Source organism: Paracoccidioides lutzii (genome assembly GCF_000150705.2).
Source record: "Paracoccidioides lutzii Pb01 unplaced genomic scaffold supercont2.27, whole genome shotgun sequence".
In the NCBI taxonomy this organism is placed as follows: Eukaryota; Fungi; Ascomycota; class Eurotiomycetes; order Onygenales; family Ajellomycetaceae; genus Paracoccidioides; species Paracoccidioides lutzii.
This window is the reverse complement of record NW_015440973.1, coordinates 297,163-320,201: the sequence shown is the minus strand read 5'-3', so window position 1 is coordinate 320,201 and position 23,039 is coordinate 297,163. Positions and strand designations below refer to the sequence as shown.

General features: G+C 45.6%; 10 protein-coding genes across 10 annotated transcripts; 3 read left to right on the top strand and 7 right to left on the bottom strand.

Moving 5' to 3' along the window:
- Positions 1–2,892: 2,892 nt before the first annotated feature.
- Positions 2,893–3,736, bottom strand: PAAG_07927 (hypothetical protein; the record flags this gene model as incomplete). The annotated part of the gene is made up of 2 exons (XM_015846372.1): positions 2,893–3,059; positions 3,403–3,736. The coding sequence occupies 2 exons, from the start codon at positions 3,734–3,736 to the stop codon at positions 2,893–2,895; spliced, it is 501 nt and encodes a 166-aa protein (XP_015700807.1).
- A 4,945-nt stretch (positions 3,737–8,681) lies between these two features.
- PAAG_07925 (golgi transport complex component Cog5) lies at positions 8,682–10,163 on the bottom strand (the record flags this gene model as incomplete). Its single annotated transcript, XM_002790190.2, has 1 exon — positions 8,682–10,163. The coding sequence occupies one exon, from the start codon at positions 10,161–10,163 to the stop codon at positions 8,682–8,684; it is 1,482 nt and encodes a 493-aa protein (XP_002790236.1).
- Positions 10,164–11,852: 1,689 nt separating this feature from the next.
- PAAG_07924 (hypothetical protein) lies at positions 11,853–12,623 on the bottom strand (the record flags this gene model as incomplete). Its single annotated transcript, XM_002790189.1, has 2 exons — positions 11,853–12,273; positions 12,376–12,623. The coding sequence occupies 2 exons, from the start codon at positions 12,621–12,623 to the stop codon at positions 11,853–11,855; spliced, it is 669 nt and encodes a 222-aa protein (XP_002790235.1).
- Positions 12,624–12,979: 356 nt separating this feature from the next.
- On the top strand, positions 12,980–13,189 carry PAAG_07923 (hypothetical protein; the record flags this gene model as incomplete). Its single annotated transcript, XM_002790188.1, has 1 exon — positions 12,980–13,189. The coding sequence occupies one exon, from the start codon at positions 12,980–12,982 to the stop codon at positions 13,187–13,189; it is 210 nt and encodes a 69-aa protein (XP_002790234.1).
- A 291-nt stretch (positions 13,190–13,480) lies between these two features.
- PAAG_12466 (hypothetical protein) lies at positions 13,481–13,843 on the bottom strand (the record flags this gene model as incomplete). The annotated part of the gene is made up of 1 exon (XM_015847948.1): positions 13,481–13,843. The coding sequence occupies one exon, from the start codon at positions 13,841–13,843 to the stop codon at positions 13,481–13,483; it is 363 nt and encodes a 120-aa protein (XP_015702450.1).
- Positions 13,844–13,906: 63 nt separating this feature from the next.
- PAAG_07922 (hypothetical protein) lies at positions 13,907–14,254 on the bottom strand (the record flags this gene model as incomplete). The annotated part of the gene is made up of 1 exon (XM_002790187.1): positions 13,907–14,254. The coding sequence occupies one exon, from the start codon at positions 14,252–14,254 to the stop codon at positions 13,907–13,909; it is 348 nt and encodes a 115-aa protein (XP_002790233.1).
- Positions 14,255–15,682: 1,428 nt separating this feature from the next.
- PAAG_07921 (hypothetical protein) lies at positions 15,683–16,202 on the top strand (the record flags this gene model as incomplete). Its single annotated transcript, XM_002790186.2, has 2 exons — positions 15,683–15,910; positions 16,089–16,202. 2 exons carry the CDS (start codon positions 15,683–15,685, stop codon positions 16,200–16,202), a joined length of 342 nt encoding a protein of 113 aa, XP_002790232.1.
- Positions 16,203–16,846: 644 nt separating this feature from the next.
- PAAG_07920 (hypothetical protein) lies at positions 16,847–19,950 on the bottom strand (the record flags this gene model as incomplete). The annotated part of the gene is made up of 5 exons (XM_015846371.1): positions 16,847–17,451; positions 17,521–17,741; positions 17,803–18,289; positions 18,379–18,558; positions 18,621–19,950. 5 exons carry the CDS (start codon positions 19,948–19,950, stop codon positions 16,847–16,849), a joined length of 2,823 nt encoding a protein of 940 aa, XP_015700806.1.
- Positions 19,951–20,544: 594 nt separating this feature from the next.
- PAAG_07919 (peptidyl-tRNA hydrolase domain-containing protein) lies at positions 20,545–21,366 on the top strand (the record flags this gene model as incomplete). Its single annotated transcript, XM_015846370.1, has 3 exons — positions 20,545–20,783; positions 20,913–21,173; positions 21,276–21,366. 3 exons carry the CDS (start codon positions 20,545–20,547, stop codon positions 21,364–21,366), a joined length of 591 nt encoding a protein of 196 aa, XP_015700805.1.
- Positions 21,367–21,464: 98 nt separating this feature from the next.
- Positions 21,465–22,736, bottom strand: PAAG_07918 (hypothetical protein; the record flags this gene model as incomplete). Its single annotated transcript, XM_002790183.1, has 2 exons — positions 21,465–22,571; positions 22,647–22,736. The coding sequence occupies 2 exons, from the start codon at positions 22,734–22,736 to the stop codon at positions 21,465–21,467; spliced, it is 1,197 nt and encodes a 398-aa protein (XP_002790229.1).
- Between the last annotated feature and the right edge of the window lie 303 nt (positions 22,737–23,039).

Here is a 23,039-nt window from a genome sequence, read left to right as displayed (position 1 = left end):
GATGGACGGGCGGGTGGGAGCAGCAGGGGACACGAAAGATAGGGACAAGTCAATAGGCCAGCCTAACTATAACTACCTGTATTCCAATGTCTGCAGATCTCGCACAGGGTTTTTCTCCTATTGGGGGAAGGGAACGGAGTAGATGTGGGTTCAGGATAAATTAATGTGATTATTGAGGGAAAACAGAGGCGGCCTCAACGTCCTGTCGCTTGAAGGAGATATGATAATAATAGAATAGGCGGATAGGAGGCGGAGAGAGGACGATAAAAACAGATGGAGATGGGTTGCTTATTCTGCCGCGGGGAGGATAACGGATGTGGCAGTTTAGGTGATGATTTGCTGGAGTTGGTGGGTAGAGGGTGGATCCGTGGTGGGATGATGTGGGATAACGGTGAAACTGACAGACGATATGGGAGACGGGACCGAGGACAGATGGATGAGAAGACTGGAATGGTGGTGGAAGAAACGGAGAGAAGGATGGAGATAGAGTTGGCGTTGGTATGTGATAGTGGTAGTGATGGTGGTGGTGGTTGTGGAGGTGGTTGAGGTTGAGGTTGGTTGGTTGATGGGAACCGGAAAGGAGGAGGCTGAGAGGGACAAGACGACAGTGAGCTTCACTTGGGAAGGGAAGACCCAGTGGCTGAAACAGTGAATAGTGAGCACTGAGCAGCGAGCAATAGACAGCGGCGGGTTGTATTGGACTGGATTGGACTGGACCGGACCCAAAAGGGATTTAACTAATGGGCAGGGCGGAGGGAGAACTGTGCAGTGTAGTTCTCGAGCAATGAGAGTGGAGATGCTAACTATTTCGGAGGTACCAGTATGTACATGTACCTGGCAGATGTTTCATCGGCATGTAAGGAGTAAAGACGTATCAACGCTAACTCCAATTCTTATTATATCACCCAGTTATAAACGTGAAAGCTGATTAGTTGTTAAGAAGGCAGTGGACAGTAGGGTGGAGTAACGCGTATGAGTGGATGAATGCTGAGATGCTGATCATGATGAGGGGCACTTCTTGTCCTTGTCTGGCGGCTGGGCGACGCCGGAGCTGGGCCGGGAAGGGGAGTCGATTAGTGTTTGTTATGTCATAACTATAAAAATAAACACAATTTGAATCCAGTAAAAATCTTGTTTAGTAATTCAAAATAACTACTAATTACACCATAATAAATAAAAGAGGCTGGATATGTCTATCTAGCCCTGGGGGATCAAGGGATATACATATGCATCCGAGCGTGGCAATCTTTCAGGGACAGGACCCAGACCTGGGATGAGAATGGCTCGGCTGCTCGTTTAAGGCACATCATGCATACATAATACGGCGTCCACACATACATGTTGCTTTGTAGCTACCCAAGGATGCTAACTCTAGGTAGCTTCTAATAAGGTACAGGGGTTTCCGATCACCTATCAATCTGTTCCTCAGTTTTCTCCTTCGGGTCACTGAAGGAATGGAAATAGAAAACCATACCTTGCCCCCAGCCGTAACTTTACTTCCATCCCTAGGTTCCTAGGTACCGAAGGAGACAGCTTATCCAAGGAACGCTTTAACGAAGCCCGCTTTTAGTTTAGCAGCTCCAAATCTATGACGCCACACGAGACAATGAAAGGAGGCGGCGCGGTTATGTTTAGCATGCTCAGTAATCAATTGCCATGTAATATTTTCATCAAGTCAACCGCACGAGAACTATTGATATTGTCCAACCGGCACGCAAGGAACTGCAGGGGGAGTTAACTTCCTATTTCCAAGTCAAAATCTACAACCAGCTTCAATTCGTTGTGCTGGGCTGGGTCTAGGTACAGCTTGATTGTCATCGATTAACTTGCACGGTCATGGGGTGAACTTCAGTTTGATCATTTTCCTGGTTGACTTTCTCGATAACCCTTTGGAAATCCGGTTACGCTATGATCGGGTTTGACCCTTTTTGGCGGCAAACCTGGACTTCGTTGTCCATAACTATCTCTACAAATCTCCGATAACCAAATCCAACTAGCTCATGCACACTGGACAGGGGTACAGTTGATCATATGTGGAGCCATGGGATCCTCTTAAACGAGGTTCCCATAACTGGAGACGAGGACATAAGACCCACCAGATTGTCCGGGTGTTGGCGGTCGCTACCTGACTAAATATTAGGCTTGAGCCTACTTTTAGTGGTTAAAGCTTTTTAGTTAAGACTTAAGGTATCAGGTATCTAAAGTTTTAGTTTTTGTCGAGCCTAGAGTCCCTAGATTGATGCCTATCATTATGTTTTAAGGTTCTTACACTATTCCGGTAGTATTTTTAGTGCCATTCAAGACTTTTAGTAACAACCCCCGTATGTATTACCATCGTTATTATTGTAGTTTAATGGGCCAAATCCTAATCTTTGTCAACTTCATATATTTCCCATTGAAGTTGGCTGGCACTGGGCGCCCTGCAGAGCTTTTTCCTGTCTCCGGAGGGCGACCTCCGAAATAAATAATGATCAAATAAACCATCAGACAAACCTAGAATACCAGCAACAGGGGCGGCACTTCTTCGTTGTGATACCGGAAACCCACAAAAACCACAACCTAACTATCAGTAAACGAAGCGACGCTCTCCAATGACGATATGCTACATGGGTAATTCACGATTGCTGAGATAATACTTAAACATTTAAGGGGGAAGTGATGGGAAGAGGGGAACTGGGAAGGGAAATGCTTAGAGGGTAATTACAGTATAGTTTATTTCTACCATTGCTGCCTGTCCTATAATGGCCTGGAAGAGGGGAAGGCTGAAGAGAGCAATTTGTGTTTACATTCCATCCAATTGATGTGAAAACAGGAGAGGGTATTTATATTTGACATCATTGGTTGAAGTCCATGATATTTTCCCCGATTTGCTCTCCACTTATGGACCTTGTTTCAAGCTGCTCGAGCAAAATTCATGCTCTTCGCGTGATTGTCCCTATAGATGGGTTCCAAGGAATCCATTCCGTCCAGCAGGCCCCTAGATAAGAAGATTTGGTACGGAAAATCACGTGGGCGAACTAGGGTGTCGCCCAGGTCCAAAAAGCAGTAATTCCAATTCCCTTTTGGTTATAAGAACATGAAAGGGGAGAAGAAAACAGGAAAACCCTCATAGACCAATACACCAGGCCATGCAGATGGGAAACCTAGGAATATTAATAATAAGTTTCCTCGCAGGGCTTCAAATCGGAGAAAGCCTGGTGGACGGACACCCCCAGCCGGCCCCCATGAAGGTTGAGTGATGATGTTGATGATGGGGGGGAAGGGGGGAACCTACGGGATCAGTGCTTAACGAAGTATCAAATAGTTACGTGTCGATGTGGAAGATGATGTCGACGGGCTGGCCGTGGGCGAAAACCTAGGACGGCTCACGCTAGGTTCTGTGGGGGAATACTGCAGGCGTACTGCGTACTGACTCTGCAGGGTGTGTGGATGGGCACTTTTGCAAATGCTGGGCCAAGAAGAGGGGGATGGGGAATTTCAGGCCAGGAGAGAGGGATGGTTGGTTGGTCGGTTGGGTTTGGGGTGGCTTGGCCGCGGTTCTGGCTTTTGATCCATGGGCCATTATTATTCGTTGGCCTGATTGTAGAATCGAGTTTAGCTCTTTGGTACGGGTCTGGTTTCCAGTGATTGGTGGGAGGGATTTGGTCGCACGATTCAGTTTAATTTTAGTTTGTATGCGGGGGTGTGAGTGGGCCAAATTGATCATGGATCTTGGCTGGGTTTTCCTATGATCCATGGATGGAGGAGGGTTTGGTACCTGTCAATACATTGCACTTTGCCCTAGATATCTCGTACCTAGCTTGCTGTTCTTGGGGAAATACTTGCCAAGGTACAAGCCCAGTCCAGTTCCATCGTGAATGATGCATATTTCTAGCTGCAAGACTCGAGAGAAAGAAACCAATAACGAGCCAAAGTGGGGACAAAAAGATCTAGAAGCATTTAAAGAAGGGTAATGAGAGGTGGTTTTTTTATGGGGATTCTTGTTCATGAAAAAATTATTCTAAACAAGTTTAATTGGGCATTTGTCTGATCAAGTCTCATATTCAGGGTTGTTATCGAGTCGGGTATAGATGCTTAATTAGTATTCTTGGATTTTCACTGGGGGAGAAATGTCCGGGTCCTCCTCCACACATACACTCCAGATCTCAAAGAATAACTAGCTACCATGCCCTGTTGGTCTTTCGGCCGATCTAGGTTGCTTGTTGCAACATCGAGCGTGCTCGCATACTTCATCACATACTTTGTCCACCCATTCCCAGTTATCTAGCCACCGAGCTACCCATGCTGAGGATATTTAGTCATTCATTATGAGATAAGAGGGGAAGAAAAGAAAAAAACATGATCGACGAGAAAGACCGGACTAGTTTCCGCATTTATATCTTATGCTTGTTTTAACTTTTTCTAACTTCCACAGAGGTATGGACCCGATCATAGATCTATATACGCCTGGATATATATGTCGACCATACATCTCCTTTCTACTTTCTAGTGGGGAAAACATGGACAATAATATCCAATAGGTAAAGTTCCCGTTCCTCCACTCGGTTTTGATGGCTTGTTCTTCGAGTTGTCAGTCAAACAGCTTGGCAGGAACATTTTCCGCGCACCGTGTCCAGGCACAACATATACGGAAAGCTAGTGTACATGTATGCATATATAGGCTCATTCTCTCATGCAATTACTGGAGCTGAGTTACTCTTCTTCTTCTCTTAACTCCTCAGCCATAGATACTCCCATGATTACAAAACCCACCGGATAAGCAATGAACGACACACAGTAAAGGAAATAAAAAGGGCATGAAAGTGAAAAAGAGGACTTGTGACAGGACTCCAACAAACTGTAACCTAACCGACATACATACATTCGTAACTTCTCCAGGTACTTTGAACTGCTGCTACTTTATATATGCAGGTCACAAACACGAGAGGAAGAGCAGACAGTGGATGCTTACTTTGTCCAACGCCCATTTGAGCTATTCTCGACTGACAGAAGCACAACACGGCTGAGTTGGCAGACGCGTACAAAAGAAAGAAAAGAAAGATAAAACAGGCGGAAGTGGGATCTGAATGTAAGTTTATACGTTCTATGCATACATTGGTAAAGGAAACAGCTTGCAGGTTAGTTGGGTAATGCTTACTGTCTAGAAATAAACCATGCCACCCTTAAAGATCTAACTAATGCATAAGCATGCATTGACACATTTATGATAATAGTTAAAGTCGTTGCTGATCTGTTAAACTTGCGCAACTAGCCAAAAGAAAAAATCATTGTCCAGTGACTAAAGCTATTTTCATGAGCAATACCTTTTTATGTTATTATTCCATGACTTACTACACTTCATTGATGCTATGAAAGAGATATATATGTATTAGTAATGAATCTTTATTATTAATTCTTTTTTAGCCCTTAAATATTAGTGGTTTTTTCTTCTTAGAAAATTCACTAATATATTTACCTCATCTATTTTTCTCAATATATATCACCAATGAAATGAAAAATGACTTTGTCGGCCAAAAGGTTTCCTGGTAGGTGTTGCAGATGAGAAAAGGAGGGGAAAAATGGCCAAGATGCATTCAATGGATGAAGGACAAGGTCTCAAGTGCTCAGGACTTCTCCGCTCTCCGCTCAGTGAGGCAGGATTACAAATTGGCAAAAGCAAATTGTTGGTTGATGTTAGTTTATGATGGGTTGCAGCTTTTGCCCCATTTTGTCCTCGCGGCCGGCTGTGATGGGCTGAGTGTGATGTGCGCTGGTCACTGGCCACAGAGAGAAATGGGGTGGATATCAAAACCCTACCTATCAGATTTATGTTGTGGGCAGGACAGGGGCGAGAAGTATAGAAAGGCCGTATAAGAACGAAGTTGTTTTAAGCTTCGTTACTATGTATTCCCATTGTTGACTGTGGAACGGTGGGTGTAATACATAGAAAAGAAAGTGACGTTGGGAGAAATGACAACAGAGGTGAGGTGGGAGGTGGGAGGTGGTGTCTATTGTACGGAGTATGGAGAGTATATTTTAAGAAAAGTGTGAGAAATAAAGAACGAGGAGAGAGAAAGTTATCCTTTTGATCCCTCTCAAATCCAACGGTTCCTGGCTTGCGTGCCCTCTCACCCGTTGCTTAATAGGAGTCTGAATATAGTTTAGGTTGCATATATTCATGAGTGCATGTACCATACTAGTAGTACCAGAGGTACCTGGTTTACGGATATAAGGGAAGAAGGTTTTGTTTGTACGAGATCACGGAACACAAGGACGATCCAAGATATCAGTCAAAGATGGGGAAATGAGAAAAAGAAATGTGAAGACGGAAAAGAAATTTCATCAAGAAGCTGGAGTGATCCTAGAAATATCCTGCTTGGTATATACAGAGGTCGATTCCTTATATAGACCCATATTTACCTTCAGGGAAAGCGAACCGGTGAATCTCGACGGTTAAACAATCAAGCAGAAGAAATCTCCAGCTTTGAAGTTCTCGAGAAACTCTACCGACGATTGTCAAATCAACATCACATACAGACACGGGTTCCTTTTACTGTAACACGAATGCATAAGTTGAATGACTAAGACGAGCTGACCTGGCTTGTGCAAAGTTGAACAGTCCAGATCGAAATCGGAACCACAAGGGCTAGTTGTCATTGTCACCTATTTACCCCTATTAACGACTTTTCCCCCGGAGCTGTTTGGGTAACTATGTAAATAGCACAGAGAAACTGTTCTAGGTTGACAACTAACAAATGTGGCCTGCTTCAATTGTTGGGAAGCTTTCATCAAGAATAAAACCTATGATATTGTCTGACAGAAAATGTTGACAGAAAATGTTGAACATACTCCAATGCACTCCCCTCGTTTCGTTTCGTGTTTTTGGTTCAAAGACCCCCTATTATCTGCCAACAATAGGAGGGGCAGTAATGCCGGGTAAAGAGGTGCCCCGGAGCGATCCGGAATTTCGGTGGTTCTGGACATCAATCGGAAGGTTAAATTTTAGCCATCATCCAGTCATACAGAGAGAGAGTCTAGGAACTGAACCGAACTAACCAGGCTGTGGGTCTATGATTGATCTATCCTCTTGGTTGAGATTGAAGAAAGTTACTACTTATCTTTAACTCAGAACCACCCATTTATTTGGTATCCATGGATGGGTTGGGTGTATCGACAAAATCCAAAGGGATTGGATTGAGCGGTGTACGGCATGGCCTAGATGGACTGGTCGACTTATAGGAGTAAGCTCAGAAAATGGAACTTTGAGTGGCAGAGGACATTGAGACACGGGACACAGAGTAGAGCTCAAGAGCAGATATAAATTTCATTAGAAGCAACAACATTGAGGCAATCAGGTATCCAGCGGGCTCAGATACGAAACTCTAAAGAGGCCTAATTCAAAACTGGAAAAAAGGAGCAAACCTTCTTATCCCTTTTTTCGCAACGGAATTGTGGGCACAGCCAAATGTCTAAAGTGTGGTCTATCGGATAGTTGATGATTCATTCTGGTCAGAAAACTTGCATAAATGGGACTATGCATGTAAAGAAATTTTCATAACCCAAGCAAAACCCCAATAGCCTACGAATAACAAGCCTTGGGCAAACCGATTGGGGGCACTTTGGCGGGGTAAATTAAAGGGAAACGGGGTCCTGGACAAATGTCAATTGTATAATGTTCGTGACACGACACAAGTTGCAACTGCATGCCAAGCACCGCACACCATCGCCACCAGACGTACAGGGAAAAAGGACTGACAGGTGTTCAACGATCCGCGAATGGATGTCGAAAAAAGATCTGACTCCCAGCTACCGGTCTTGGTGGAGGGGAGAGAGATTTGCTGTAACCCAGAAAAGGCGGTGAAACGAGGGTGTTGGCAAAGACGGGGATTGTTGAATATTATGATGCATTCCAAGGGTATGATGGATGCGTGTAAGGGCCAGGAAGGGGAAAGGGGAAAGGGGAGGAGAAAATGCGATGGGCAACAGGGGGGCGAAGGCGAGGGAAAGCATGTGATAGAAATCTTATATCTCATAACTACATCATAGACTTGCTTTTTGCATTTAGTAGGTTGTCACTTCAAGAGGGAATATGACGGTGTCATGTCACTATTTGCCTGGGCGTGTACAGAGACAGTGCCTACCTTTCCGCAAACAGTGCAAACCTATCTGAGTGGCTCGAGGTAAACCAGCAGAAGGTGCGGGGCAGACCCACGTAAGTATCCATGGTTTGACGGACATCCACTGCACATGTACCTGCATATAAAAAAAATGGTATGCCAAACGCTTTTCTTTTCGTTTGGGGTTTTATCCCCTATAGACATATATCTTGAGTATATTCTGTAGTGGATATAGATATAGACCTAAGGATGCAAGCGTAAAGCACCCCAGTAAATGAGAACTTTCTTTCAGCGTCAGTGTTGATGATGTTTGATGTGCCCTCAAAATTGGAATTGCATTTAAATACTTGCGTATATTTAGGTGCGCTACCTAGGCTAGGATCTTGGCGAAAATTCAACTGGCAGCGCACGCATTGGCTAGTAAATAACAACTGAAGGCAACGATAAGCGAACTGTGAAAGGGCGCTGTGTTTTCATACGAAGACGGTAAGGAAATCGTAAATGGATTAAGAACGTAAAATCTTCACATCCAAGAAGTACGTGCATATGGACATCATACGTAATTCAAATGCTGTTGAATTCTCCCTATCTTCCCAAGACACCCACAACTGCACGCACCATAACAGCTGCTTCTCTCTCCCAATTCCCCACCACTATGGGTGACGCTGTCGAAGCCCCCAGTCTACTGATACTATTACTGGGTAACCTCGATCCTCGTAGAACACATTCCCTCAGTTCCTCACGCAATCGTTCTCGATTTGATCTCAACGTTCGCGAGGAAACACCTCCGCGATTGATGATCTCTTGAACTCGCGTTGTGAGGGACGAGGCTAGTGAGCGCCAGAAGTAGGAAGGGAGAGAGGATGTGTCGAGACATTGGAGTAATGGTTGGAGAAGGTTATTCTTGTTTTTAAGAGAGGCATGTGACTTGGATGTGGTGGTGGTATCTGGATCAATGGGATGGGCGGGATGGTTATAGTAAAGGAAAGGATGGGCGGGAGGTTTGATGGTTTCGAGAAGGGCTTCCAAAGCCATAATGTTTTGACACCTGGCAGATGTCTCTTGGAGCGTCCGGTCGAGGGTCGGCAGCATCGAAAGTGATCGCGACAACGAAGCTAGCGATGAAGTTAGAGATGTATGAATATAACCTTTCAAAGTTGCAAGCAGTAACTCTGGCTGGAATTCAGACACCAGAATCGACGTTCTTGGAGTTGGGGATAATAAATATAATGCGGTGATGGCGGACGTGATTCGGGACTTCGCCTCTTCGGCTTGCGCAAAAGTCGATGCCCTGGTAGATTGGAGCTGAGTCCCCGAACCACCAGCACCCGATGTTACACCTCTCGTGTCAGTCGCTAAAGAGGAGAGCGAAAATCTATTGATAATTTGCGTTGCTCTGGCCTTAACCATGCTCTCAGCCGGTGTGACGAGATCACCTCTCAATGTCCTGATAACTTTAACCCGATCCAGCCCATAGCCTTCATCCCCATCTTCAGAAGTGATAAACATCCGCCGAAGCATCAGCAGTGTATTAGACGCTCGCACTAGTGCCCTGTGATCCTCTGTCCCTTGGGAGCCACTACTAAACGTCCCCGCGCCCCATGGACGACCAGTAAGCTCCAACATCTGGCCCTCCAGCTGCCTACCCAACACCAAGCACCTTCCCACAGCCCTCGCCAGTCTCACAGTCGCCCATGACCTTTCCGCAGCACCTCTAACCTCCTCCGCACTTTCCCACCGTTCCAAAACATCCTTCTCCAGCCTCTTATATCCCTCCCTCAGAGCAGAAACCTGCCCTTCAACAGCCTCCAAAACCCGCTGACCAGCATCTGCCTGATCGCGGGTATGTGTGAGCAGAGGAAGCGCAGATTTCGTGGTCAATGAATGGATATGAGTGTCAATCTCTTGTATATCAAAGAGGACACGAGACAGTGGAGTGGATAGATCGAGTGGGGTGTCGGACAGATTGTTGGTGCTTGTGACAAGGGTGTTGGCGAAAGAAGTGGGGGAGAATGAGGGATCAAGGAAGGCTTCGTAGTCGATGTAGGAGGGTTCAGAGTCGGTCATCTTTTATATATGGGTCTGGTTTGTTCCTTTTTTAGACAATTAGGGACGGTTGATCGTTTCTAGCTGGGGGTGGGGGAGGATTCATTCTGGAGGCGCAGAAAACAAAACCAGGCGCCGGCACCTGGTCACAACTCTTGATAGACTGACGGAACCCGAAAGGAGTGAAAGGAAATAGATTTATACCTTAAGTATAAATAGCAAATGATGAGAGAAAGCAATGATGTAATTTCAGAGCTGCAACAACTGCACCTGCGCGACTGATAGGACACTGGAATGAATCATACTGAGGCAGAGGAAAGAATGATACTCAGACTCTGAATGGAAACGATGAGTGTCTTATAGATATAACTTATCAAATATTCATTGACAAGAATGGTCCTGTTGTCAATGTAGTGAGGTTGGATCTGTGGACGAGGTCGGGGCGGAGGGTCACTTGATTATGTAGCTTTGGGAGAGTTTCCCATGCTGGGGCGAATGGTGTCACGTGAAAATACTCGGGCAGACTCTCCGATTTCGGTTCCAAGGTTTATGACGTCATCTCTTGGTTCTACGGAACGCTTCAACTAAAATCAACAGATATATATCTAGGATAAATGTTAACTTTAATACCAACGTAGGATTTTCACATAAAACGCATACCAATTCTCAATTACGCTGTCTCTTTGTACGGGGATTTGATGACCTCTTCTCATGTGAAACTACAGTGATAATCGGGAGCTTCCCAGGCTTCCCTGTGCAGACTCTGTGCCTTATTTTTTATTTATTTACTTATTTTTTTTGGCTCGTTTCGCTTGGAAGCCAATACTAACCTCAGTCTCTTTATTTGGTCCGGGTGGGTGGCTTTGGCATTATTACCCCACACATAACCTGCTTCAGGGAATGGTCATCCCTTCCTCATTTTCTGTGGGGTAACCAGTATGTTGCGATGGTTGCGTGTGTTGGATTTTATACTGGTACTGGTCTCCAAACTTATTCATGAGATAAATACCTTCTCATGTCCAGCGCTTTGGTCGTGAGTACAGGCGATTAGCTCTCCCACACCATGTATGAAGGCCTCGGTGTCCACCCGGAAACCGCCGTAATATGGTGGACTTTGGAAGGGGCCGGGCGTTGTTAAGGATGAGATGTAGGTGTTGTTTGACATTTGCCTTTACACTGTCGATAACCTGGTATATCGCTTCTCTTTATAACATAGTACAGAAGGAATATTTCCTTTTTGTCGGGAAGGATGGATGCTCTAGTGTGTAGTTCAAAATTATTGCTCCTCCAAGCCTAGAGATATACCACTACGTTTAAATGGAGGTATGGCATCGGGCCACATCACCAATAAATGAATATTTAATCAGCAACGGGAAAATAACAGTTAAAACATAAAAAATGACTTGAGAAAAGAAATCTAGATGACTGAGCCTTCCACAATCCATGCACTGCTAATCGATGTAATGCCCAACATAATGCAAAGCAACAAAACATAAGATATCATGAGCAATAGCGGGTATATATTGAAGAAACAGAGCTGAACAAAAGAAGGAAAGAAAGGTTTCATGTCCAATGAAGTCAGTAATAGCACAAAAGCTTGAAAAGCAGAAGGGAAACAGGAATTATGAAAAGAAAAGAAGAAAAGAAAAGCAAAGAGCAGAAAAAAAAGAAGAAAAGGGAAAAAGAAGAAAAGGGGAAAAAAGGAAACGATCAGACAGGATCATCAACCCTCTCCTTCATTCCAACCATCTCATACTCCCCTCCGCCATCCCTATTCCTCCCACGTCCTCTGCCTCTCGAAATCCCAAAAATCCCACCACGGCCTTCTTCTTCCTCATCTCTGGGCGAATCCCCGTGGCCTAACTGATTACTGTCACCACCACTAGGTGAGGAACCATTGGGTGCTACGCCCCCGCCGAAAACGATGGGCTGCAGTTCCCTCCATTGGCAAACCCACATACCCAGGAACGTCATGAGCCCAGAGCTGGCGATCTGTAGACCCCACCAAAGCCAGTTTGAGGGAACGGCGTGCGTGTACAGGGAGGTGATGCCTAAGTGTATAAAGTGAATTGTGATCGCGAAGTCAGGGATGAGTTTTGAGCGGGAGACCCATAGGAGGAGGAAGATAACGCTATTCGTACACAAGAGGGGGGGGATGGGGGGTGGAGGTTAGTAAGAAGGCACAGGGAATAGCAGGAACACATATATATGTATAAAAGGCGATAAAACTCACCCGGCGGCACTGTTAAGAAGCCAGACAAGCCCGAGTGTCCATCCTATCGTCGTATCGCCGCGGAGACTGCGCCAGGAGAGAATGAGGTCTGGTGAAAAGGCAGTGCCGGCAACCAGAGCCGTGAAGAGGATTAGGATCGTGGCGCAGGCGTAATAGGCAGCTTGGAGAGCGATGATCTTTTTCACGATCTTGAGTGGGGGGAAGTCAGAAAGAGCACCAGCTGGAGGAGGTTTGCGGCGACGTTGCATTGAAGCTGTCGATATATAGATGTGTAGAATGTTCTCTGTTATGGGGGAGCGTGCGAAAGAGTCATTTCAGTCTGCGGCGTATAAGAGGGTTATGGAAGAACAGTGCTCTATTTATAGGTGTTTACGCCTTTTTATCTGCCGGACGCAGGTACAGTATTGAGAAAATAGCTGTTTGAGTTGGTATGGTTTGTTGATGTAATGGAGTCCAGAGCCTTGGAGAAGTCGGACAGGCCGATGTGCCAGCCACGTGATCATGATCTTCTTTCTCAAGTAATACTGTTGTTTGGTACACACACTCTCGTTATATAAAACATTATGTCTTTAAATTGTGAAAAGAATCGCTACGACTAAAAGATATGGAGAAGTTTACAGGAGATGAACATGGCATTAGGGATCTGATGGATGCCCTTGATCAGAGATACACAAAGATCGAGGATCGACTTATCCAGCACGACTTGGAGTGGATTTGGTGCCGCCAGAATGAAGATGGCCTAATCCTCTTCAGCGCATCGACAACTGAGAGAGACGACAAGATTAATGCGCAGCAGAGCCAGCAGGACAAGTAATTTATCGGCAAGGGCGAGATAACACTTGAGATGGGGCTTCGCTCTTTGGGGAGCAAAACCGTACATCGACAATGATGGAAGTACTGCGAAAATAAAGGGATGAAGATGAGACGGAAAAGGAACAGTCATGATAATTAAATCATGAAAATAGTGTCAAAACAAATACGCTTCGGCGGGTTCTTGAGCTCTTGTGCGCGCAGAATGGAATGGATGAAGCATACAGTTTGAGTGTGCGATGTGTTGTGGATGGTTGTTGTACCACCTGTTGCAACATGACCAATTAAACAGCCATTATCTGTATACTCTCATATTGTCAACAGCTCTTGATCTAAGGAAATCTCCGTCGCATTCTTCAACTTGAGCGTACAAGGACTGGGTTGCCTGCACCGCAATGTGAGTAATGTGGCTTAGTGGAATGAGACGGTGATGCGTGGAAGTGCCCACTATGGGTGGCTCTTCTGAAGCGGTGTCCGACAGACCTGCTGGCTTCTCCTGCGCGATTGATACAACGGTTGAATCACCATCGTTCATCCCAGGCGACTGGGGAACGTTGAGGCCCCCATCGTCAAGGTCATCTGTAGAAATTTTACAGATTACTCCAGATGTACAAGTGAAGAGAGGACTTTGGGCGAATCGGGAAAGAAACACATGCATGGAAATCTAGGAATTCTTTGCATCCTCTGGGCTTCCTGATGATCGACAATAAAACAAGCAACCTCATTCAGTGTGAAATGCGAAATCCGCGATGACTTTCCCCCAAGCTAGTTTCAAGGCAAAGTTGAGCTCAGCAGCTTGTTCTGGATCATCGAAGCACCTTCGACAACACATTTCATCTATGTCCATTCCATCGACCAGCATCTCTGCGGCGATAGCGGCAATGACTTCCAGTTTCTTAATATATGGGCGGCAGAGACTTGTAAAGAATAGTTCTAATTGTGGGAAGGGTAAGATGGCGACCTGGTCGGCTGAAAGGGAGTTGAATACCTCTTTGATGTAATACTCCTTTGTGCCCTGATACTCGTGGGAAGAGATTATATGCTCTTCCAGAGAGTTGATAGTATACATCGGTAAAAGAACAAAGAAGAAATTAAGCTCAGATGAGCCGAAACGAAAACGAAGAAATCCTTGGTTATATTCTGTGTCGATATTATAGTTGGTCTCTTCTGTTTGTTCAAGTAGACATTTCTGAGCTCATCGATGTTACGAGCTGGAGATCATTTGTGGGGACACAAGAGTTTCAGGTCCTGTTTTTGTTGCCGTAAGGAAATAAACAAGTTAAATATCGCAAAGTCAAAACACCACACACAGCCCTCAGACAGAGAGGTTACCCACATATACCACGCATGGTGGTGCATTGTAGTAGTTGAGAGCAAGTTCACCAACTATAGTTACAGACAGAGATGTTGGCTCTCTGCAACAGTGCTGTCACCATGCGGATATCTGCAAACCCTCTCCTGGCAGTTGGAGGGCAAGGACTGGTTGGAGTGCGTGGAAGGTCATTCTGTACCATAGTATGAGAGACTACCTCATACATGCATGTGCATACCTAGTTAAACCGGGCTCTCCCTTGAGAACAAGGGTTTAGCATCCCTGTACACCTAAACGCTTGGATGGTGCATGACGACCTTATTTAGTGGGCGCATAGAAGTTTGGCTAACATAAACCAGAGCCGAGTTACGGGTCTTTTTGGCCGAGCGTTTTACTTGATTATCTTCTCTGAAGTTTATGGTATTTTTTTTAAAATATAAATCTTATATCACTCAATTTATTATCTTCACAGGAAATATTCGACATGCAGTCGTCTGAAATTCTAAGTGAAGATAATGAACTTGAATCAGAAATTAAAAAATTCAATAAAAATAATATTTACTTAAGCTAATTATAACAGCTCTAAATAACTAGTTAAACATTTATATAAAATGACGGTGAACTAGTTACAGAAGTTTTATAACCAAGAAGTTTGCCAATATTCTCAATTTTCTGTAAAGAGAAACAATATGAGAGATTATGTCTCTAGTTTTATATATATTTTAAATTTGACAGTTAAAAAGCCCTTAATGGGAAACCCGTGATAACAATTAAAGAGATGAATCATTGGATATCGGGGTTCTTTGAGTTGATTTGATTACTATTTAGAAGATAGTCTGTATATGATGTTGAAAATGATGTAGTTATATAATATGAACTTCTCAGTAAGCAATTAAAGAACATTTCTTCTCAAGGTTATATCGTCATTTCCTGATGCGGTTTAGCCTCATTAGTTTTGGACGATGGTTTAGGTAAAAAGGAAGATTGGAACGGACAAGCTATATTATTTATTAACACCGGACAGAATAGAAACGGGGAAAGTCAACGGGCAAAACAAAAAATAAGAATAAAAATAAAAAATAAAAAATAAAAAATCCATTGACCAAACCCGATTCGTTTTTGAGTCATAGGATTTGAATATCAACCCTCGACATTCCTCGTTTAACCCAATTGAACTGAAGAACCATGGGCTGGTTCTCCTCATCCTCCACACCCTCCACCTCCAAAGCCTCAGACGGCGGCTCCATAGCCCCCGACCGCTCCTCGCGACGACAATGCTACATCGCCCGAGACGTCTTCTTCGACTGCCTAGATGCAAATAGCATAATCGACCCTGTCCAGGACGATAAAACTGCACGCGCCAAATGTCCAAAGGAAATAGTGGAATTTGAGAGCGCATGCTCGAAAACTTGGGTGCGTCACTTGGCCCTATTTTGCTTTTGTTTCTGCCTTATAAACAACGGAGAAATTGGAAGCTTTCATTTTTTTGTATTATTCTTCATGCTCTAAATTTATAGAACGAAAAGGAAAGAATAAAAGACTAACTTCTTTCTCTTCCTCTGAGCGGGGGGCTGGCTTATTTTGTGAGCAGGTGAATTATTTCAAGGAGAAGCGCTTTATGGAATATAAACGGGATCAGACGATTGCGAAGATAAAAGCGGACGACGCCACGGCGGCCGCAGAGAGCAGGGCAGGGAAGTCGTAGACAAAAGAAATGGGGGTGGAGGAGGAGGTGTCTTGGGCTTCTGTGGGATCTCGGGATTATTGGCGATTCCATTCGAGTGATGTAGGTGATCGGGGACCAGACCGGGCCGGGGAAGGGGCTGGGCGGACGCTGTGGATAAATTTACTGTACATTATTATGATGGATTTCATGACTGTTGATATTCGCCTCAATCGGGGTTTAAAAACATGTCTCCTTTCTCACTGCCACCGGTGGTATATCTAGGCTAGTCACATTTTATACACCGTATGGATGGAAAAGAGGAAGAGGAAGGTTCAGTTACACAATGGGATATGGAATTTTGGCTCGTTACTATACTTATGGGTTCTCTGGGGAGGCATTATATCAGTTATTTACATGGGCAGCATATGGTTGATATGTTTGATAGAGCAAGAATTTTAGCACCTCTGGTTGAATTTGGTTCCTATGGAATTGACTTTAGGTTTATTCTGGATTCTGGATTTTGGGCGGGTGAACCGGGATGATGGAATGGGATGGGATGATATTGTCAAACGTCTAGCGAGCTGCATGGTTTGTCCATTATCGCAGTACATGGTTCTGGGAGCCTCTCCATACGGCGTTACACTAAACTGACGGAAAATAGCTAGGAAAGACGAAGAAGTTCTTTATTGCTTCCACTTCATCAACTGATCCATGATGTTCTGAACATGTGGAGCCATCTGTGGCCCGAATGGTGCCATTGCCGGCGCCTGCGATTTCGACGGTGGTGGGGGCTGAGGCAGTTGACTTGCTTCCTGTCCTCCTATAGTTTGTGCCAAAAGTGATGCCAAGGTTGTGTCACTTCCTGCACCAGGCCGTAGCTGTGACTGTGGAAGACTACATGTAGGCTGGGAAGCGTGGCGTGGCGTGTTTTTGGGAGGAGCAGACGGGTTTTGTTGGTGAGAGAGATTACTCAGGATGTTAGCCAGGCCGGTTGGGCTTCTTTGTGGAGCGTATTGCTGCTGAGCCACCTGGAGTGCAGCGGGGTTCTGCTGCAGTGCGACAAGGAGAGATTGAAGGGCGGGGCCATCTAGATTCGAGATGAGGCTTGTAATGTTGCTGCTTGTGCCTAAGGGTGGCTGTGGCGGTTGATATCGAGTGGGGTTTGGTAGTAGTTGGGAGATTACTGGTGGTACCTGAGTCGAAGGGTGTTTGGACGTGTTCGCAACAAAAATGGTTTGGGCTTGGAGAACCACATCTGCGGCAATGTTCGGTTCGACTTCTGAGTATTCTGGGGGAAGAGAATCATTAGCACAGAATGAGACTATATGTGGTCAGGTTTTTTTGTCGCAATTCTCACCATTAAACTTAACATTATCGCTTCCACCGCTGCGATCGAACACTTGCAATGGGATTTTCCCAGAATACTGATTTGTGCGAGATAGCTTGATGATCGCTAAGACGCCCTCGATGATCTGACGACGAACAACAGCAGCAAGTGATATCCGGGGACTGAGAATGAGCACATCCGTTCGCAAACCTCGGTCTTGGAACGAACTCTCGATATGATATATGAATTCCCTAGACAGCAACGGCCTTAGAGTAAAATCCTATCATATTAACACCAAACAGAAATCCATACCTATCGACATTCTCCAAGACAATAATCTGGACATCTGGCACTTGGCGCAAGGACCGCCTTGGTATGGGAAGATCTGAATCGTTCTCATAGCTTCTTTGCCTCGGACTTGGGCTTCTGTATCGCCCTGGGCGGACGTAAGGAGATCTAGAGCGGTGCCTATCGCGGCGTCGGTCATATTTTTCTGGTGTTCTGTTGCGAAAGTGATATTCATCTCGACGATGGCCATGTGGTGATGGTGTGCGATTTGGACGGTAGTCGTCACGACGGCGATACTGGTCATCATGGCCTCTGAACTCCCTAAATGGCGGTGGTTTCCTGGATTCCGACGCCCTATCGTATCGATGGGGGCTACTTGGACGTTTGCCGCGGAGACTTGGCACACCCCGGGGATGGTCAGGCGATCTGGATCTTTTTGTAGCTTGGGGCCTCGATGAATCAGTGGCAGGCGCATGTCTCGTGGGCTTTTGGGGTTTCGAGATTTCGAGGTCTAAACATGTGGTTAAACGGATTCACTTTGTTACAGAAGAAAACAAAGGAAAATTTCCAACAGGCACCCCCAGAGAAAGGGAAACTAACGAATCTTCCGTCCTCTTATCAATCCCCCCTGTTCAGCTTCTAAAGCCTTGCGACACGCAGAAGGTTCCACGAATTGGACAAACCCGTATGCCTGCTTTATAGAGATCTGTGCAAGGTCACCATATTTATGAAAGAGATGAAAAAGATCCCGCTTGGTGACTCTCTCTGTTGGGAGATTACCTATTAGACGTTAATACGAATGTAGAAAATAAACACTCATTGAAGAAACGAAAACAACTTACCGACAAACAGTCTTGACCCCGGCGGAAACCGATCCCACATCCCCTCAGTAACATAAACCCTTTCATAATGAAGAAACTCGTCATACTTCTTCTGAACATCAGGGCCCCACGGCTCCTCTCTATCACCATCACCGCGCAGAAACTTCAACCCCTCATCACCCAGTCTCTCACCTCGTTGAAATTTTTGAATACCGGGTTTTGTTTGTGCACTAGATGAAGGGGGGAATTGATGTTGAAAAGTGGGAATGGAAGGGGGAGGCAATCCGTTCAATGAAGATGAGGTCCCAGGTGCAGCAGGTGGTACAACAAGGGCAGGCAGCCCACTAGATTGGAGATAATTACTTTGACCATACTGTGTGGTAGCCCCGCTTTCGGGCTGAGTGGGCAAGGGATGAAAGGGCTGGATATTATCAGTGGTAGTGTAGTTTAGGTTGATGGAGGGTTTATCTTGGGGAGGTGGGCGGGGGGGAAGACCAGCAGAATGGAAAATAGATGGGTCTGAGTTCAAAGGTTTGGTCATGTAATCATCAGTAGATGCCACGGTATTGGCAATGGCTGTGGGAGAAGATAGATGGATATTTTTGGAATCAGATTTGGTATTCAAGGAGCTCGGGTGGCTGGAATCTCCATCGGGCACAGTATTTGCCTCAGATTTAATGTTTCTACCATGGCGACCACTTAGAGTTGGGGTATGTTCAACGGTATTATTATTGAAGTCTCTCTTTTTCAGGTTCGACACATAATCGGCTCCTGGGAGTGTTGAGGGTGGGTAGGGTTTAGATGGGTAATTTTCGGACAGGATTAGGTGATCTAAATGGGGGGAGGTTTTAGGTATGGTAGAGGTAGAGGTGGCAGTGGCAGTGGCAGTATGAACGGCCCGCTTATGGTTCAGTTCATCAGTGGAGGTTTCACTAACGTGAGTTGCAGATTGACTCGAGGAAGCCGGTCTATGAGCAGCGGAGAAAGTCGATTCATTTCCTGTTTCTGTTCTGTGATAACCCGTCTGTATTGATTCCGGAAAACTAACTTCGCCTTGATCTCCTACAGCATTTGACCCTGAACCTCCAACAGCACGATGCAGCATAGTGTAAGTATGACTCGCAAGGTGGACCTGCTCACTCATGATGCCACCGTGCTCGGTGTCTGAAGAAGAGGGCGTTTTCTCGCTAAACAGCTCCTGATATGCACCCGACTCGCCGAAGGCCGGGTCCATCTGATTCTGGAGTAAAGGGATATGAGAAGGTTCGGATATATAGAGAGGCCGTGGACTTTCGGGGGTTAAAGTCTTGCCACGGATGTGAAGAGCTTCATCGGGGATATTTGAAGTCATGTATGCGGCTAAATAAGCAGTAAGTAACAACAGGAATTTGCTATGAAGGCATCTAGAGAGTGAGAAGAACTAGTTATACTAGCTATACGAGGTCTGCAGACTGAGGTGCAGAATGAGGAGGGGCAGCTGAAGCAGCAGATTCGCAAATCACAGGGACATGAAGAGCGCAAGTAAGAGGACATAGGGCCCGTTGGAAAATAATACTTATAGAGAAACGGCTATCCGTGGTTCAGAGGGACTGGACGATGTCAGAGAGGATCAAGCGATGAATAGCCAACTGTGGCAAGCAGTTGGGGGGGGGGGTTATTATATTTAGTGTTGGTGCAAGGAGGAAAATGTGGTGTAGCTCGTCGTCTGGTGGTTCGGTGGTTGAGGCGGCAAAGCGTCTCGACATTGGCTGGAGCTGCCGTTTGCCTACGCCTGCTCTGGAATGACAACTGCCAAGAACTGCAATTTCTTGGTCTGGGGCATATTGAGAGTGATCGTTAAAACGGATCAATGACCGGAATGTAGCTACATTAATGAAGAGAGATATGGACCAGAGATTGCATAGTACACGCTACCTGACATTTCACCTATTTACAGCTAACTGATATGTTCCGATTCGCCTGCTGCTACCCCAGGATCGCCTTCGTTACCCATTCCTTTCTTCCAACACCCTACACACGGCAGCTTGCTTCCCGGCAAATTACCAGTTCTCAAGGGTTGACAGACGAAGAATTGAGCACGGCGCGAATTTGGCTGTCTGAGCTTACTCCAAGGACTATTCCAAGAAACATTGGTGATGTTTCTTATAGCAGGTCGGGTGGTCCTGGCGGTCAGAATGTGAACAAGTATGTATAACTATGCACCTTAGATTGGTTGAGCTATTTCTTCACTCTAGTCTCCCCACACGAAGACCCAATTATCCAAATGCAAATCCAGGAAGTAAAGGTAAATCTTACTTTGGATAACTATTATAGGGTGAACTCAAAGGCAACACTTAAAATCCCCGTCTCTTCCATCCTGCCCATTGTGCCACGCGCGCTACACGCCGAGATCAAGTCTTCACGTTACGTGGCGGAACGCTCTGATTGCTTGGTAATACAATCGGATGAAACTCGCAAGCAGTCCAAAAATCTCGACCTTTGCTTTGAAAAAATTTATCAGTTACTGGTCGCTGCGGGTAAGGCGGCCATTCCAGGCGAAACCTCCCCAGAACAGAAGAAAAGGGTGCAGGATCTGTATGTTCCCATCTACGTTCTCTGCCCTATACCTAGGATTCCTCATGGATTTCATCTGAGAAGCATTATGGCTAAAGCACAATTTGCTGATTTTCCCAACAGCGAAAAAGCTAGTAAAGAAGCTAGAATACGAAAGAAGAAGGCTCATAGCATGAAGAAAAGAAGCCGGCGATCGACCGGCTACGATGATTGATGGTATCTGGCATTCACGACGGATGAACAGGTGGAGATTAGAACTGCAGAGAAATGGAAGATTTTGACAAAAGATATCTTACATTAATATTAGGATATTTAGCTCAAGGAGCTTTCGGCATTCCGTAATGTGGCTGCCATCACCTTATAGAGAGCTAGGTCGAGGCCCTCCGTGGCAATCAATGGTTGAAGCCAGTTGATAACCTCCCTTGCAAGGCTTTTTTGGTTACCGGCATGGTTCCGGTTCGTACACTCTTTTAGTCGACTGAGACTTGTACCGAATGCACGTGGGAATTGCGCAGAGGTTACTTCAATACCAGCAGTAGGGAAAATAACGTAACATATCTGCGCACCAGGTTTATCCGCATTGTTCTCCATCATCGATTCAACAATATGACCCAGCACCCTGCCTAGGCAAGGAGACTTTGTAAATTCAGCGACCATGGTGTAGAAGCCATGGGCAACACCGACATCGTTGCCAAATTGCCTCATAGCGGCATCAAATACTGCAATGGGAATAGCCCCCGTCAGCGCAGGCGTTGCGTTGAGATTTTCAAGCGCAGCCTCGTCCACCCCATTATCTTCCCCAAGGCTTGGATTGATATCTTCCTCCGTCACAACAGGAAGCGCAATGACGTCCGCATTTGGATCTGTAATCGCACCATCAACGACGGGTGCTTTCCTCGACCCATTCAATCCAAGAATCTGCTGCCTGGTGGCAATCTTCGTGATATATATCATCTCCAGCTTGGCATACTGCACCCAGAGCATCTTCGAACTCCTGCAAAACCTCAGTCCCCGCTGCATATAAGTGCGCGCCTGCGTCATGTCGCTATGGTCCTCCAGCGCGTAACGAGCTGCGTACATCCACAGCTCGACACAGGTCGGGTGTAGTCGTAGCGCATTCACTAAGATATGTGCTAGCTTCTTATACGCTTTCTGCCGCCGGGCATATTCAATGTACTGCATCCATAAACTGATGTCGCCGTGGAATTTCTTCGTTGCACGGTCCAGGATGAAAAATACCCGTCTCTGTCCCGAGTGCGCGGCGGATGTGATGCCGAGTCTTTTTATCCGCTTTCGACGTAAGGTATCTAAGTTCATTTCGTACTCGGCATATCGGGCATAATCTGAAGGTTTGGGACCTGTAGCATTGATTCTGTGCTCGAAGTTGGATCTCCTTTTTAGGATGGCGGCAATTTCGTCCTAAAAAATAATAGAATTTACGTCAACCATTGCATACTAGGCTCTGGATGAATGTGAATGGGATATCGTCCTTACCTTTGAGAATATCTTTTTCTTCTCATATTCTTTGAACTCGGGCACAAGCTGCTCCAAGTAGAAGCGGGCTTTGTCGCTTGCGGTAGCCATAGCTTTGTCAGAGTGGTAGACCCTAGACTTTATTATCCGGAGGACTCTCGGTCGTTTGCCCTCTCTCTTTTTCACTATCAATTATTTTTTGATTGTTACTCTGGATCGGCAGCCGGAAAAACACCACACCCGTTAGCCGCAACTAGTCTAGCCCCTTTAGGACTAGGGTCAAGATAACTTCCGTGGCTCACTTCCCTCTTTCCCTAAGTTAGCTAACAACATAATGACAACAACAGTTCAGGGGCAGCCGTCCTTCTGTTTTCTCGTTTTTTTGATATTTCTTCTTCCTTTGTTTTGCTTTGC